The sequence below is a fragment of the Lutzomyia longipalpis genome, chromosome 1 (genome assembly GCF_024334085.1).
Source record: "Lutzomyia longipalpis isolate SR_M1_2022 chromosome 1, ASM2433408v1".
NCBI classification, from domain to species: domain Eukaryota; kingdom Metazoa; phylum Arthropoda; class Insecta; order Diptera; family Psychodidae; genus Lutzomyia; species Lutzomyia longipalpis.
The window spans coordinates 32,081,727-32,092,996 of record NC_074707.1 but is presented as its reverse complement, the minus strand read 5'-3'; the positions used below and the strand labels follow the sequence as shown (position 1 = coordinate 32,092,996).

Genomic DNA, 11,270 nt, shown 5'->3' with positions numbered 1-11,270 from the left:
CATTATAAAACATCGAATCTGTCATGCAGATGCATAGGATGCTAATGCAACGACAAAACATACAACACAAAAAAAACAAAGAAAAAAATTTGAATGAATTTATTTTTTTTTCAATGATGATTTTTTTTTCTATGCACATTCCACTACAACAGGTAGATCTTCTGGGTCTTCTTCGAGTACATCATCGAATGACCACAACATCCTGTCTCCGAGAAAACGGCAAAAATTCTCAGTGTCTCCGGAAAGATTTCCAAGGAGGCAATTTTTTACCAACTTCCTCACATCTTGGTAAACGGAATTTTCCGGCGATGGTTGCATGACTTCCACAGGCAAGTGGGGTACTTGATACTGTAGGCATTGCAGGTATTTTTTGTAGAACGGCCTGTACTTTTGTACACCCATCTCTGTATTGGAGAGGATTCCAAGGATTTTCCGCCAATGGGCCAGCCCATCTGTTGAGCATCCACCCACAAAGAGAGCAAAGGAGAATTGAATTTCTCCCAAAAGGGTCTCCGGAGATGTAAAAGATGCCATCAGTTTGTCCAGCGTACCAATTGAATCCATAAAACTACTTGTAATCTCAGATGGAGAAGCTTCTGGTGCAAAACGAGGAGGGAGTTCCGTGAAATTCGGTGCTGTTCCAGGAACGGGCTTTAAATTTGGCAGTAGGCTGTCTTCGTCAAAGAGTAAGTCGATTTTTTTACTCTTTGGGCTTGTGCCTTGAGCACCAAGGGTGTCACCCCCTCGGGGTCTCTCGCTGTCTGAGCAGGAAAGGAGATCCGTACACGTGCGAATGATTCCACAGGTAGGTGATAGATTTGATACAATTTCAGCTGTAACGTAGCTGGTCAATGTGTTCCATTTCGCTAAGCTTTCGTAATCATACGGAGCTAGGAATTCATCAATCTCCCGAATATTCTCCTGGATGAATTGAATTTCCATTTCAGCATTCCCCTTGGTGCGAGTTCTCAGCTCTTCCGTGGCAGGATCCCATTCTCGAATCACAATCTCTCTCTCCCTGAAGTAGTGAATGAAACCCACACGTGGGGCTGTGTCTCCGAAGGGTCCCACTGAAGCACAGTAGACAAAATGTGGTCCAGGTGGGATCATCTTGACACCCCGAAACTTCTCTGCAATCGCAAATTTGCTACAATCAATCCCAAATTCCGTCTGCGGCGGTACACCTGCAATGATGAGGAATGCACCGTGTTGGAATCTGTGGAGAGCTGTCTTCTGATCCATCATCGTCCAGGAAAACAAAATATTATTCTTCAGCCAATCTCTTCTGAATCTTATTGAGAAGGAATTCAATTTGATTTTTCATCACAGGCTGCCCCCGACGTGTTTTCTTGCTTAGCTCTCTATTCCTCTGGATTTTCTCTTTCCGCTTGTGCTCAATTTCCTTTCGTCGTTTCTCCTTGTCCGCCAGGTGAGCCTCACGCTTCTCCTCAGCTGCTTTTTTGTTGGTTAGGAATTTCAATTTTCTCGGATTCACCACGTAATTTATTTGTGTTTGATTCCTCGACTTGTGTCTACTTCCGGGATCCTTTGCTGCGCTCTTGTGGTTCACTTTCCCAACTCCATGCAATTTATTGTGGGATTTTACGGGAAAATTCTGATTTTCTGGCTTTTTCGTCTTCATGTTTTACCAAACATCCCAGCTGACCTTTTACCTCTTACTAAATGACATAGCCGTAGTGATATTGTTAGACGTTTAATGTTCTAAGAAAATGGAAAAATTAATTTTAAAAATAATTTTTTATTTAATTCTCTTAAAATTATTATTTTAAACGCTTTTAATTAAAGCAAAAACATACAAAAAATTCAAACAAAGTTGCGACGAAAGAATTTTTCCTATGGCCCAATTAAAAAATGAAATCAAATGATGAATTTTGTGACCCAAAAAAGTCATAATTAATTGATAAATTTATTTATTTTGTCTCATTTTACTTGATAAACATTTAAAAGAGGATTATTTTCGTCTGCAGTATTATTGCAACATATACTTATGTAGATTATGTACTTTTATACCACAATTCTTTTTTTCTAACGCATTGTTTTTTTATTTATTTAATAATATTACATACACAGAGATAAATTCCTGAAGGGAAATCATTTTTTTTAATTCTCTCATTTTTTTAGATAATAATTTTCTGTGGACGTGCTATTAATTTTTTTTTTATCTTATATGGTACCTTAATAATTTACCTGATTTGTAGTATTTTTTTTTCTTTATTTATTACATTAGCGCATTACAAGAGCTCAATGGACACCCATCTCTTACAAATAAGTCGATTTGGATTATTAATAAGAACATCTAATGATAGTGTTGCATTTTGTAGCATAGAATTTATCAAACATTTTCTCCCTTCTTTGAGGAAAGAAAACAAAAAGAACAATGAATTCTATCGTCATCCTACCTCGCACGTTCTAACTAAATTCCCAACTCTCAATGGATTTTAAACGTATAATGAAAAACCAAAGAATTTGTTTTTTTATGCATTAGGTAGGTAATATTAAAGTGGGATAAGATAAAAATTAATAAATAATTCACTGACTGTTTCTTTTTTGCACACTCCTCCTTTCGCTCACCATCTTTGTTCCCCATGTGTGGTGGATGAGGGGGGAAAAAGAGTGAAATACAACTCCACAACGAAATAATGCCTCTCTGGTGCTTCTCTCCTTTCAAGTTAAATCGTTGAGACAATGATGTGGCGAAGGCGAAAAAGGGGATGCAGGCTCTTTATCAATATCTATTGTTGATTTGAGAACTCACAGCAGCTGTTGCGGCATTCGTGGCAGCTTGCTGGACGTGTGGATTGCGCATGAATTCCGTTGTAAATTCAGCTTGAGCCTTTGCAAAGCTTGCCCCGGAACTGCGATAAATTGAGTGAATCTGCAGAGGAAAATAAAAAAGAAACAAAAATTATATTTTTTTCAGAGACTCTTCCTCGTTGTTCAGTTACCTTGGTAAGCATCATAACATCCCCAGCGGCACATGTACCAAATCCAATTGCAATGAGAAGTAGGAAGAGGCCAACAAATATCCCACCGACTGAACTATCAAACTGACTGAGGGCCATAATGAAGCCACAAGTTCCCATTCCGGGAATTCCAATGGTCTGTATTATGGTGATGACCATTTGGAAGAAGAAGACAAAGAAGAAGACCATAAAGTTGAAGCTGGAGTCATTGCGGAAAGCCTTGTAAGCAGGACGGTACCTATAAATGGGAGAGGATTTAATTCGTTATTCAATAAAATTCCTTTTAAAATGATCTGGGGATGGTCTGAGATTGATCTGAGATGGGAAGCAAAGCTCTTTTTAAAGGCTTTTTTCCATTAATTGAGTTAACCTCTTCACGTCCGTATGAAACGTTATAAACATCCAATCTTTTCATAACGAAATGTTTTCTATGGGTGCTCTCAGAGAACATTGCTCAGTCAGTCAGAACGTCGTCTTTGGCCTTATTTAAGAAAATACAACGTATTTTTAACTATTGAAAGAAGAATTAAATAAACTAATATTAGGAAAAATAAATTGCTTCACGTTTGGTTCAATGTATGACCCAAAGAACGCGAAAGGATTAAAACTAAAATTCTCTCCAATTTTATTGCTTAATTTGCTGCTTTTAATTAGTGAACAAAAAGAAGAACAATTCTTCCGGTAGCGGCAGCCAAAGAGACGGCGAATCAGCCCAAATGCATCCTTTACTTTGCGGATGAGTTTGAGCTGATCTACCGTCTCCTTGATTGCCGCTACCGGAAGGATTTTTCCTTTTTCCTCGCTAATTTAAATTTCCGTTAATTTCCTACCTAAGTTTCTGCTTTTACCATCGATTATTTCGTTTAATATTAAATTATTCTTTAAAGAAAATTATTTAATTACATTTAATAAATAATAGAATATGGAATAGAATTTTGAGAAAAATTGTTCTTTTCGAATTACATAAAGGATTCGATCAATCCTGGAATTAGGCTTCAAAATAAATCATTTACTGAGAAAAAATTCTTCTTCAATATTCGTGATTATTTAATCTGTTTCTCTCCTTAAAAAGTTCTACTTTGTGTCCCTCTATTGGTTTTTAATTCAGAAAAATTAAAAATTAATGTCCACTCTTCAATAAAATTGGCATGCGCTGATTACGAAGTTCTTCGATTTTTCTTTTCTCCTGTATTCGTCTTTGTCTCTAAAGAAAACTTCTTTAGGGTTGAATTTTTAAATTGCATGGCCAATAAACCCAATAAATCACCTAAAAGCATCGATAAATTAACTATCAGAGCTACTTTTATCAGCAGAAAGATAAGTTTTGGTATGAAAAGAAAGGTAATTGTTATTGTTTGCCGATGTAAATTGTATCTATCGCTGAATCTGATCAAAAATTATTTTTTTATCATTAAAAGTTTCTAAAAATGTTTTATCATTTGAATTGAAAGCATTCATAGCACAGAAAAATTTTACTAAAGCCCTCCCATCAGTTTATCGTTCAATTTAATATAATTAGTAAATTATTGATTTTTTGTTGCTCCAAACAAAGTTGAATGTAAAGAATATTCTTGAGCATCATCTTGTTGTTCCATATTTTATCAAAAAAGAGAAAAGAGAAGAGAAGAAACATTGTAATGAAAAGTCAACATAAACGGGTGAAAGGTCTACTGAGCCGAAGGATTGCTTTGTGGGGGAGCATATTTGCATAAAACAATGGAAACTACAGACTTGAGGGGCACATGCTCCGAACTCCGTGACTAACTTATTTTTGCGTTCTTTTGTTGTAAACTTCCCCTTGGGGGTCACTCAGAGGAGCGCTGTCCTGCAAATTTTTCTGCTCACTTAACGTGCGAATCAGTCATGCAAAAAACTCACCAGCAGAGCCAAGAGGCTGGCGTGAAGAGGAATGCAAAGAGGATGGATAGTCCGAATGTTGAAAAATCCTTTGCGTGAAACATGAGCACCATTGCTCCGATAATGTTCACACACATCACGCCCGCGTACACTGATGGATGTTTAGTGGTAGGAAGAGATAACACATGTGGGGGAGAGAAAGAAAGAGAGTATAATTGATTAGTCACCTGTCGAATGCGATAAGACTGGGAATTCATGGTGGCTGCCGTCGTCCATGTAAATATACTCACTTATCCACACATAATATAAATGTCTGACGACTCTTTGGAACTCTGAGGGGATGTCCACTTGAATCTCATGGTAAAAGCATGGCTGGAAGCAGCACTTTTCCGGCAACGGTGGCCAATTATTCCGACGTACGGGTTCTGTGTTCGAGCGCAATTCTCGCTCTCGTCTCTCCAGCTCTGCAGCCTTCCGTTCCAGCTCCTCCTGCCGCCGCTGCAAGTCCTCTGTGGTAATCTGAGGCTGGGGGTACTGTGAGTAGGCTGAGGTGGCCTCATTTGTGGGCTGAACAATGGCCGGCTGGCCTATTTGAACGGGCCGCTGGGGCTGCCTCGGTGGATTGTCGTCTTCGAAGGGATTGTAATCCTCAAGTCCCCGCTGCGTATTCGTTGTGCTGTGGGTCACTTGTTGAACTGACGGATCCTGCAACATTGAGACATATTGTGGGCACACAATACAAGTCGCGATAAGTCCAAGAAATGGGAGAATGGGGGAAGTTTTGTGACACAACACAAAATGCGTCATGCACTGGGGGCTTTTCTCACCGCAAACGGATTGTCTATCTGCCCCCCGAAGATATTGTCGTTAAAGCCGGACATCCTGTACACTCCTTTTCGTTCTATGGACACTTTTTCACCTAAAACATGCGATTTTTATTGACTAAATATGGAACAGTGCGAGAAAATCCTCCAGCCAGCCAGCGCAACACGACAGAACGAAAACCCAGTTGACCATACAATACCAAAAAAAACACATAAGAATAATTTTCTATGATTATTTCGATATTTTACTTATACCGAATTGCTAACGTATAAAAATTTGAATTTTTTTCTTTACACTTTTATGTTTTTAGTGTTTTTATTACATATTTTTCTAAATACAATATAAAAGGAAAAAATTTTAGTATTTTAAAATTTTCTTTATCACATTTTCCATGAAAAAATAAATTCAAAATTTTGGGATTTTTCTACACCAGGAAAGTATTTTTCTACGCGATGAAAATTGCAATTTCCAAAAACATCGCACGAGAAGAAACATCGAACCTTTCCGGTTGTCAAAATCGCAGGTAAATCAATGGCAAAATTTTATGTTGAAAATATTCATTAATATCTGGACAATCCATTGAAAAAAGTCCCTAATCCTGCCAAGGATCGAAAGAGGGAAGCTTGTCGAATAGATTAATAAAAGGAGTTTTGTGTATTTCCAGGCCGAAATGGGTGTAAAGTACGAGATTTGTGTTGGTCTCAACAAGGGACATAAAACCAGCAAAATCAGGAATTTGCGTTACACAGGAGATCGCAAAGTGAAGGGACTCCGCCCCGACAGGCTAAAATGCGTAAGTTTTCCACCACAAAGGTGTTTTAAAGAACATTTTCAAAGGATATTTTGAGTGAACTTAACCACACAAAACACGATGATGAAAACAACTATCCATTCACAGACCCCGGGCTTAAAGCGGTGCTCCTGGACGGGGTGTCAATATTCTTTTGGCACTTTCCGCTCCGGGGGCATCGTTGGGCCCGGCAGATGGTTAAATTTTTGGTTCTGATCCTTTTAATCTTCGCGAAATTGATGAATTCTTAAGGAATTTTGATCTAATTACGTTTCTTTTGCTTCCTTTTTTTAGGTCCAGACGAAGCACACTAAATTCGTCCGGGATATCGTACGTGAGGTGGTAGGACATGCTCCATATGAGAAGAGGTGTATGGAATTGCTGAAGGTTTCCAAGGATAAGCGCGCCCTGAAGTTCCTGAAGCGACGCCTTGGCACCCACATCCGTGGCAAGAGGAAGCGTGAGGAGCTCTCCAACATCCTGACACAGATGCGAAAGGCTCAGGCCCACGCCAAGTAATTCTATTGTCCTCCGTGGTGGTGAAGAGAAATAAAGAAGACAAAAAGAATTTATTTTTTATTGTTTTATTAGCGAATCCTCATTTCAGGAAAGTTTTTTATTTCTTATCGCTAATGCTAGAGGATTTCGATTCTCGGAGTGAGGCAGACCGACGCCTCTTGGCCTCCTCCTTCTTCACCTTATCCTCCTTCCTGCGCTGAGCAAGGAGCTTGGCATATTCTGCCGCTTGCTCCTTGGCACGCACTGAGCGCTTCTTCTTGAGTGCCACACGGTGTCTCTTGCGCTGAAGCACAACTGGCGTGATGAGACGCTGAATCTTGGGGGCCTTTGTGCGTGGCTTCTTCCCCTCCTTGACGGGCAGTGGGCGTCGCACCACATACTGACGCACATCGTCCTCCTTGCTCAAATTGTACAGCTTACGGATTTTCGAAGCCCTCTTGGGTCCCAAGCGACGTGGAACCTGGTTGTCGGTGAGCCCAGGGATGTCCTTCTCTCCTTTGCGCACCACCACGAGTGCCAGGACGGACATGTTAGCGTCCACAATGCATCCGCGCACTGACTTCCGCTTGCGCTCTCCAGTACGACGGGGCCTGTAGCAGGAATGTCCCTTCTTCAGGAGCAAACGCACACGAACTACAACAAAAACAACCCTCAGTACCTTCCCGAAAATCAAAATCTTCACTCAAAAGTACTCACCATTGGTCAGGACACCCTGTTTCATGGGGAAACCCTGCTTGTCATTGCCTCCGGAGATGCGGAGGACATAACCTTTCCACTCATCACCCAGGGGATCGGCTTCAATCTCAGCTCCCATACGCTTCTCATAGAAGATTCTCAATTTATGATCGTCCACAACTTCGAAGAGTTTCTGGCATCCCGTAGCGGGATACGACACGTTCAACTGGAAGGAAATTCAAGAATTTTAGTCAATTATACATCAAAACATTGGTTGTCCATCCCCCAAGATTTTCATCCCTAAATTCCTCAATCATCAACTCCCATCGCGCTTAAATTCACGCATTGGCGGATAGATTTATCATTTATCTCCATTTTACAGCAATTATATCGGGATGAAATGCCTTGGATATACGTTAAAAAGACAATTTACCTTCATGTTGGCGTCCTATATCATCGGCCACACGGAAAAAGAGAGATGAGATCCGAAGCGATGTTTGAGCTGTCAAAATTCGATGTTTTCTAACATAGGCGGCGAAACCCAGCTGACCACAAGGGGAAATGTAGAAAAAAATAAAGAAATTTTGTAAAATTTTAATATTTTTAAAGCTTCCTTTAATTTAATTTAAAAAAAAACAAATTAAATTAATTTTGAAAACAAAAAAAAAATAATTTTCGTTTGTCAGAGTTTTCTTGATTAAAAAAAAAGTTTAAACATTTCACATACTTTTGCTACCTTCGTAAGTGCTTTGAACGGAAAGAAAAAAAATTCAGTGTTGTTGCGTCAGCCGGGGGAGATGGAACGAGTGAAAAAAAGTGGCATGAAAAAGTGAAAAAAATAATAATATATAAATTTGATTCTTTAAAAATAGAAGCATAACAGCACTCCATCTCCAAACCTATGTCGTGCGGCTATCGAATAGGCAACTTGAGAAATGAATCGCATTTCAAAGATATTCCAGCCAATGGTGATCATCCCAAAGAATGCCGTGATCAAGAAGCAAGAAGTCTCCTCGAGGAGTCAGAGAGTGAGTAGCATGCGAGGACACAGAGTGCAATTGGCGGGATTATCCAGTGAGGAATTTCATTTTCTTTTCAGCTCATGACGGAATTGGGTCTTATTAGACCGGCCACAAATGGGACATTCTACCTCCTGCCGCTTGTGCAGAGATCTGTGGATAAGCTGGTGGCAATTGTGGATGCGCACATGAAGCAGATTGATGCCCAGAAGGTCACCTTGCCGATCCTCACCCCGGGGGATCTGTGGAAGAAATCAGGACGGCTGACAGGCACTGTAAACCGGGAAATCATGACGACCATCGACAGGCACGAGAATCTCCAAGTTCTCAGTCCGGTACACACACAATTTTCCCACAAGTAAGACTCAATCTGGCCTGATAATCACTAACACGGTGTTTCGCTTAGACCAATGAAGAGTCGATAACATCGCTGATGGCCTCCTTATCGCCGATTTCCTACAAGCAATTGCCACTTCGCTTTTATCAGGTAAGCTTTGACCCTGAGACCGAGCAATTAGTCGGACAAAAAATAAAACAGATCATCTCTTGCCTTTGTCTCTGCGTTGACCATTGCAGATTGGCACAAAGTTCAGGGATGAGATGAAGCCACGCTTTGGACTAATCCGTACCAAGGAGTTTCTCATGAAAGATCTCTACACCTTCGATGGGAACGACACGAATGCCCTGGACACCTACCACGAAGTCTGTGGTATCTATGAGAGGATGCTGCGAAACATTGGCCTGGGGAATTTTGCCAAGGTTCAGGGAGATTCTGGGCTAATGGGGGGTAGTTTGTCGCACGAGTACCATCTCCCGGCCACCGTGGGTGATGACACACTGGCAACGTGCGAGAAATGCGGGCATTCAGTCAATGTGGAAGCAATCCCTGAGGGAAAACGGGAAAATTGTACAAAATGCGGTGAAGGGGGTGCAATTCGGTTGACGGAGGGAATTGAAGTGGCTCACACCTTCCTCCTTGAGGATAAGTATTCTAATCCACTGAAAGCCACCTACCTACAGGAGCACGGATTGACAGAACCTCTAGCAATGGGATGCTTCGGAGTTGGCATCACGCGTCTCGTGGCAGCTGCAATTGAAGTTCTCTCCACGGACACAGACATCCGATGGCCACGACGTCTAGCACCATTCACCGTGTGCCTCATCCCACCGAAATCCGGCAGTAAGGAAGACAAATGCGGTGGTAGCGCCTTAGCTGAGAGCCTCTACAGCAAAGTAATTGAGCTTCCGGGATTGCATGATGATGCAATCCTTGACGATCGCAATCACCTCACGATCGGCAAGAGACTTCTTCTGGCCAAGAGAATGGGCTATCCCTTTGTGATTGTGATTGGCTCGCGCGTTGTTGAAGATCCTCCCACATTGGAATTGCACCTCATTGAATCCGGTCAGACCATGGAGCTTTCTCCAAATGACATTGTCACTGAACTCCGGAAGCATTTGGGTGCATGAGGGGTGGGGGGAGGAGCTTTTTAATAGAAAATAGTTAAACAGTGTTTTTTGAGGTTGTTAAAATATTTTTACAACATCTCCCAGTCGATTGACAATGAGTGACTTTACCAGGAGCGACTGTAGGACGATGCAGGTTGCCTCTAGGCGGGAATAACATAGGACTACTGTAAGTGAGAGAAGGAGAGAAATTTGTAATAGAAAGGTTTATCAGTGGGCAGGAATTACACTGTGTACTACTAACCTGAACACGAGCAAATGAGGGACAATAAAAAGTATCCCATCACGAGCATTGAGTGTATTTGCAGAGCAAAGGCAGATGAGTTATCCTGCCAAATAACAATTGGCACAAAAAGGAATTTCCCCAGACTCGCAAGGATGATGCCCTTCCACAGCAACAGAGAGAGATTTTCTGCCCTTCCTGGCAAGGTACTTGCACTCCTCTTGAGGAAATACTCAAAGATACCAACAGATCCTCGAAGGATGCAGAAGAAAAGGAAATTCTCCCCGAGAATCCAAAGGCCGCAAATGTAGAAATTTTTCTCAGATTCCTGATTATTCTTTGCAGCCGGGAGATTCATCCACTTCATATAAGACTCCATGAGAACAAGTATTATGAAGAGCTTCCAAAAGTTCTAGAAAAGCGTAAGAAATAATCAAAGGAAGCTCTTCTAGTGCTTCCAGAAGATTTACCTTGAAGTACCCATTGAAGAGGATGTGCCTGTATGCGCTCTTGGTTAGCAATACCAAATCAATTAGAATTACAACAGGTTCAAATTCAATGTACTTATCGGCTATTTGATTGCAATTTGCCTAAAAAATTAGGAAAATTATAAACTTTTTATTCAAAAGAGAATTCATCCAACTTACGCAAATTGTCATTTTTATCACGCTTTCACCGTATTTCCGGTACAATTCTGTTACTGGGTGGCCACAATTTATGCAAACAACTGCCAGAGATTCTTTTTTCTCAGTGTCCATCTCTAAAAAGGCTCAAAAAATTCCCAAAAGTCTTGTAAGAGAGAAGAGGCAATACTTAAGTAAAAAGCAAAACAAATGTAAACACAAACAAGAATTTTGAGGTTATGTGAAAGTCCCAGCTGATCCGCAAAACATAGAATTTCATACGCGCTC

General features: G+C 40.8%; 7 protein-coding genes across 7 annotated transcripts in view; 2 read left to right on the top strand and 5 right to left on the bottom strand.

Moving 5' to 3' along the window:
- LOC129786104 (protein AAR2 homolog) overlaps nt 1-1,245 on the bottom strand; it is a 211,345-nt gene extending 210,100 nt beyond the window's left edge. The window contains exon 1 of the mRNA XM_055820921.1: nt 104-1,245. Coding sequence (XP_055676896.1) covers nt 130-1,245 — 1,116 coding nt within the window. The 3' untranslated portion in view covers nt 104-129. The remainder of the gene's footprint in view (nt 1-103) is intronic.
- A 19-nt stretch (nt 1,246-1,264) lies between these two features.
- Nucleotides 1,265-1,642, bottom strand: LOC129786182 (uncharacterized). Its single transcript, XM_055821032.1, has one exon. It carries the CDS (start codon nt 1,640-1,642, stop codon nt 1,265-1,267), a length of 378 nt encoding a protein of 125 aa, XP_055677007.1.
- Nucleotides 1,643-1,914: 272 nt separating this feature from the next.
- LOC129786122 (secretory carrier-associated membrane protein 5) lies at nt 1,915-5,902 on the bottom strand. Its single transcript, XM_055820952.1, has 5 exons — nt 5,669-5,902; nt 5,132-5,546; nt 4,863-4,992; nt 2,967-3,222; nt 1,915-2,896 (listed from the first exon to the last, which is right to left on the bottom strand). The coding sequence occupies exons 1-5, from the start codon at nt 5,720-5,722 to the stop codon at nt 2,747-2,749; spliced, it is 1,005 nt and encodes a 334-aa protein (XP_055676927.1). The 5' UTR covers nt 5,723-5,902; the 3' UTR covers nt 1,915-2,746.
- A 230-nt stretch (nt 5,903-6,132) lies between these two features.
- LOC129786183 (60S ribosomal protein L36) lies at nt 6,133-7,028 on the top strand. Its single transcript, XM_055821033.1, has 3 exons — nt 6,133-6,189; nt 6,331-6,459; nt 6,751-7,028. The coding sequence occupies exons 2-3, from the start codon at nt 6,337-6,339 to the stop codon at nt 6,973-6,975; spliced, it is 348 nt and encodes a 115-aa protein (XP_055677008.1). The 5' UTR covers nt 6,133-6,189; nt 6,331-6,336; the 3' UTR covers nt 6,976-7,028.
- Nucleotides 7,025-8,207, bottom strand: LOC129786150 (40S ribosomal protein S6). The gene is made up of 3 exons (XM_055820997.1): nt 8,084-8,207; nt 7,672-7,876; nt 7,025-7,608 (listed from the first exon to the last, which is right to left on the bottom strand). The coding sequence occupies exons 1-3, from the start codon at nt 8,087-8,089 to the stop codon at nt 7,073-7,075; spliced, it is 747 nt and encodes a 248-aa protein (XP_055676972.1). The 5' UTR covers nt 8,090-8,207; the 3' UTR covers nt 7,025-7,072.
- LOC129786090 (probable proline--tRNA ligase, mitochondrial) lies at nt 8,204-10,428 on the top strand. The gene is made up of 4 exons (XM_055820903.1): nt 8,204-8,678; nt 8,750-9,004; nt 9,076-9,156; nt 9,246-10,428. The coding sequence occupies exons 1-4, from the start codon at nt 8,586-8,588 to the stop codon at nt 10,137-10,139; spliced, it is 1,323 nt and encodes a 440-aa protein (XP_055676878.1). The 5' UTR covers nt 8,204-8,585; the 3' UTR covers nt 10,140-10,428.
- On the bottom strand, nt 10,197-11,196 carry LOC129786160 (protein ARV1). The gene is made up of 4 exons (XM_055821009.1): nt 11,007-11,196; nt 10,830-10,949; nt 10,381-10,771; nt 10,197-10,303 (listed from the first exon to the last, which is right to left on the bottom strand). Exons 1-4 carry the CDS (start codon nt 11,115-11,117, stop codon nt 10,197-10,199), a joined length of 729 nt encoding a protein of 242 aa, XP_055676984.1. The 5' UTR covers nt 11,118-11,196.
- Nucleotides 11,197-11,270: the final 74 nt, after the last annotated feature.

Excerpts from the sequence above, each read along its gene's own strand:
- LOC129786182 (XM_055821032.1), bottom strand. The coding sequence starts at position 1,642 with ATGAAGACGAAAAAGCCAGAAAATCAGAATTTTCCCGTAAAATCCCAC.
- LOC129786122 (XM_055820952.1), bottom strand. The coding sequence starts at position 5,722 with ATGTCCGGCTTTAACGACAATATCTTCGGGGGGCAGATAGACAATCCG. Across the intron at positions 5,547-5,668 it reads AGATAGACAATCCGTTTGCG|GATCCGTCAGTTCAACAAGT; the intron begins GTGAGAAAAGCC and ends TCAATGTTGCAG. Across the intron at positions 3,223-4,862 it reads CCAGCCTCTTGGCTCTGCTG|GTACCGTCCTGCTTACAAGG; the intron begins GTGAGTTTTTTG and ends TCCCATTTATAG.
- LOC129786183 (XM_055821033.1), top strand. The coding sequence starts at position 6,337 with ATGGGTGTAAAGTACGAGATTTGTGTTGGTCTCAACAAGGGACATAAA. Across the intron at positions 6,460-6,750 it reads GCCCCGACAGGCTAAAATGC|GTCCAGACGAAGCACACTAA; the intron begins GTAAGTTTTCCA and ends TCCTTTTTTTAG.
- LOC129786150 (XM_055820997.1), bottom strand. Across the intron at positions 7,609-7,671 it reads ACAGGGTGTCCTGACCAATG|TTCGTGTGCGTTTGCTCCTG; the intron begins GTGAGTACTTTT and ends TTTTTGTTGTAG.
- LOC129786090 (XM_055820903.1), top strand. The coding sequence starts at position 8,586 with ATGAATCGCATTTCAAAGATATTCCAGCCAATGGTGATCATCCCAAAG. Across the intron at positions 8,679-8,749 it reads TCTCCTCGAGGAGTCAGAGA|CTCATGACGGAATTGGGTCT; the intron begins GTGAGTAGCATG and ends TTTTCTTTTCAG. Across the intron at positions 9,157-9,245 it reads TGCCACTTCGCTTTTATCAG|ATTGGCACAAAGTTCAGGGA; the intron begins GTAAGCTTTGAC and ends TGACCATTGCAG.
- LOC129786160 (XM_055821009.1), bottom strand. The coding sequence starts at position 11,117 with ATGGACACTGAGAAAAAAGAATCTCTGGCAGTTGTTTGCATAAATTGT. Across the intron at positions 10,772-10,829 it reads TCTTCAATGGGTACTTCAAG|AACTTTTGGAAGCTCTTCAT; the intron begins GTAAATCTTCTG and ends ACGCTTTTCTAG. Across the intron at positions 10,304-10,380 it reads CCTCATTTGCTCGTGTTCAG|TAGTCCTATGTTATTCCCGC; the intron begins GTTAGTAGTACA and ends TCTCACTTACAG.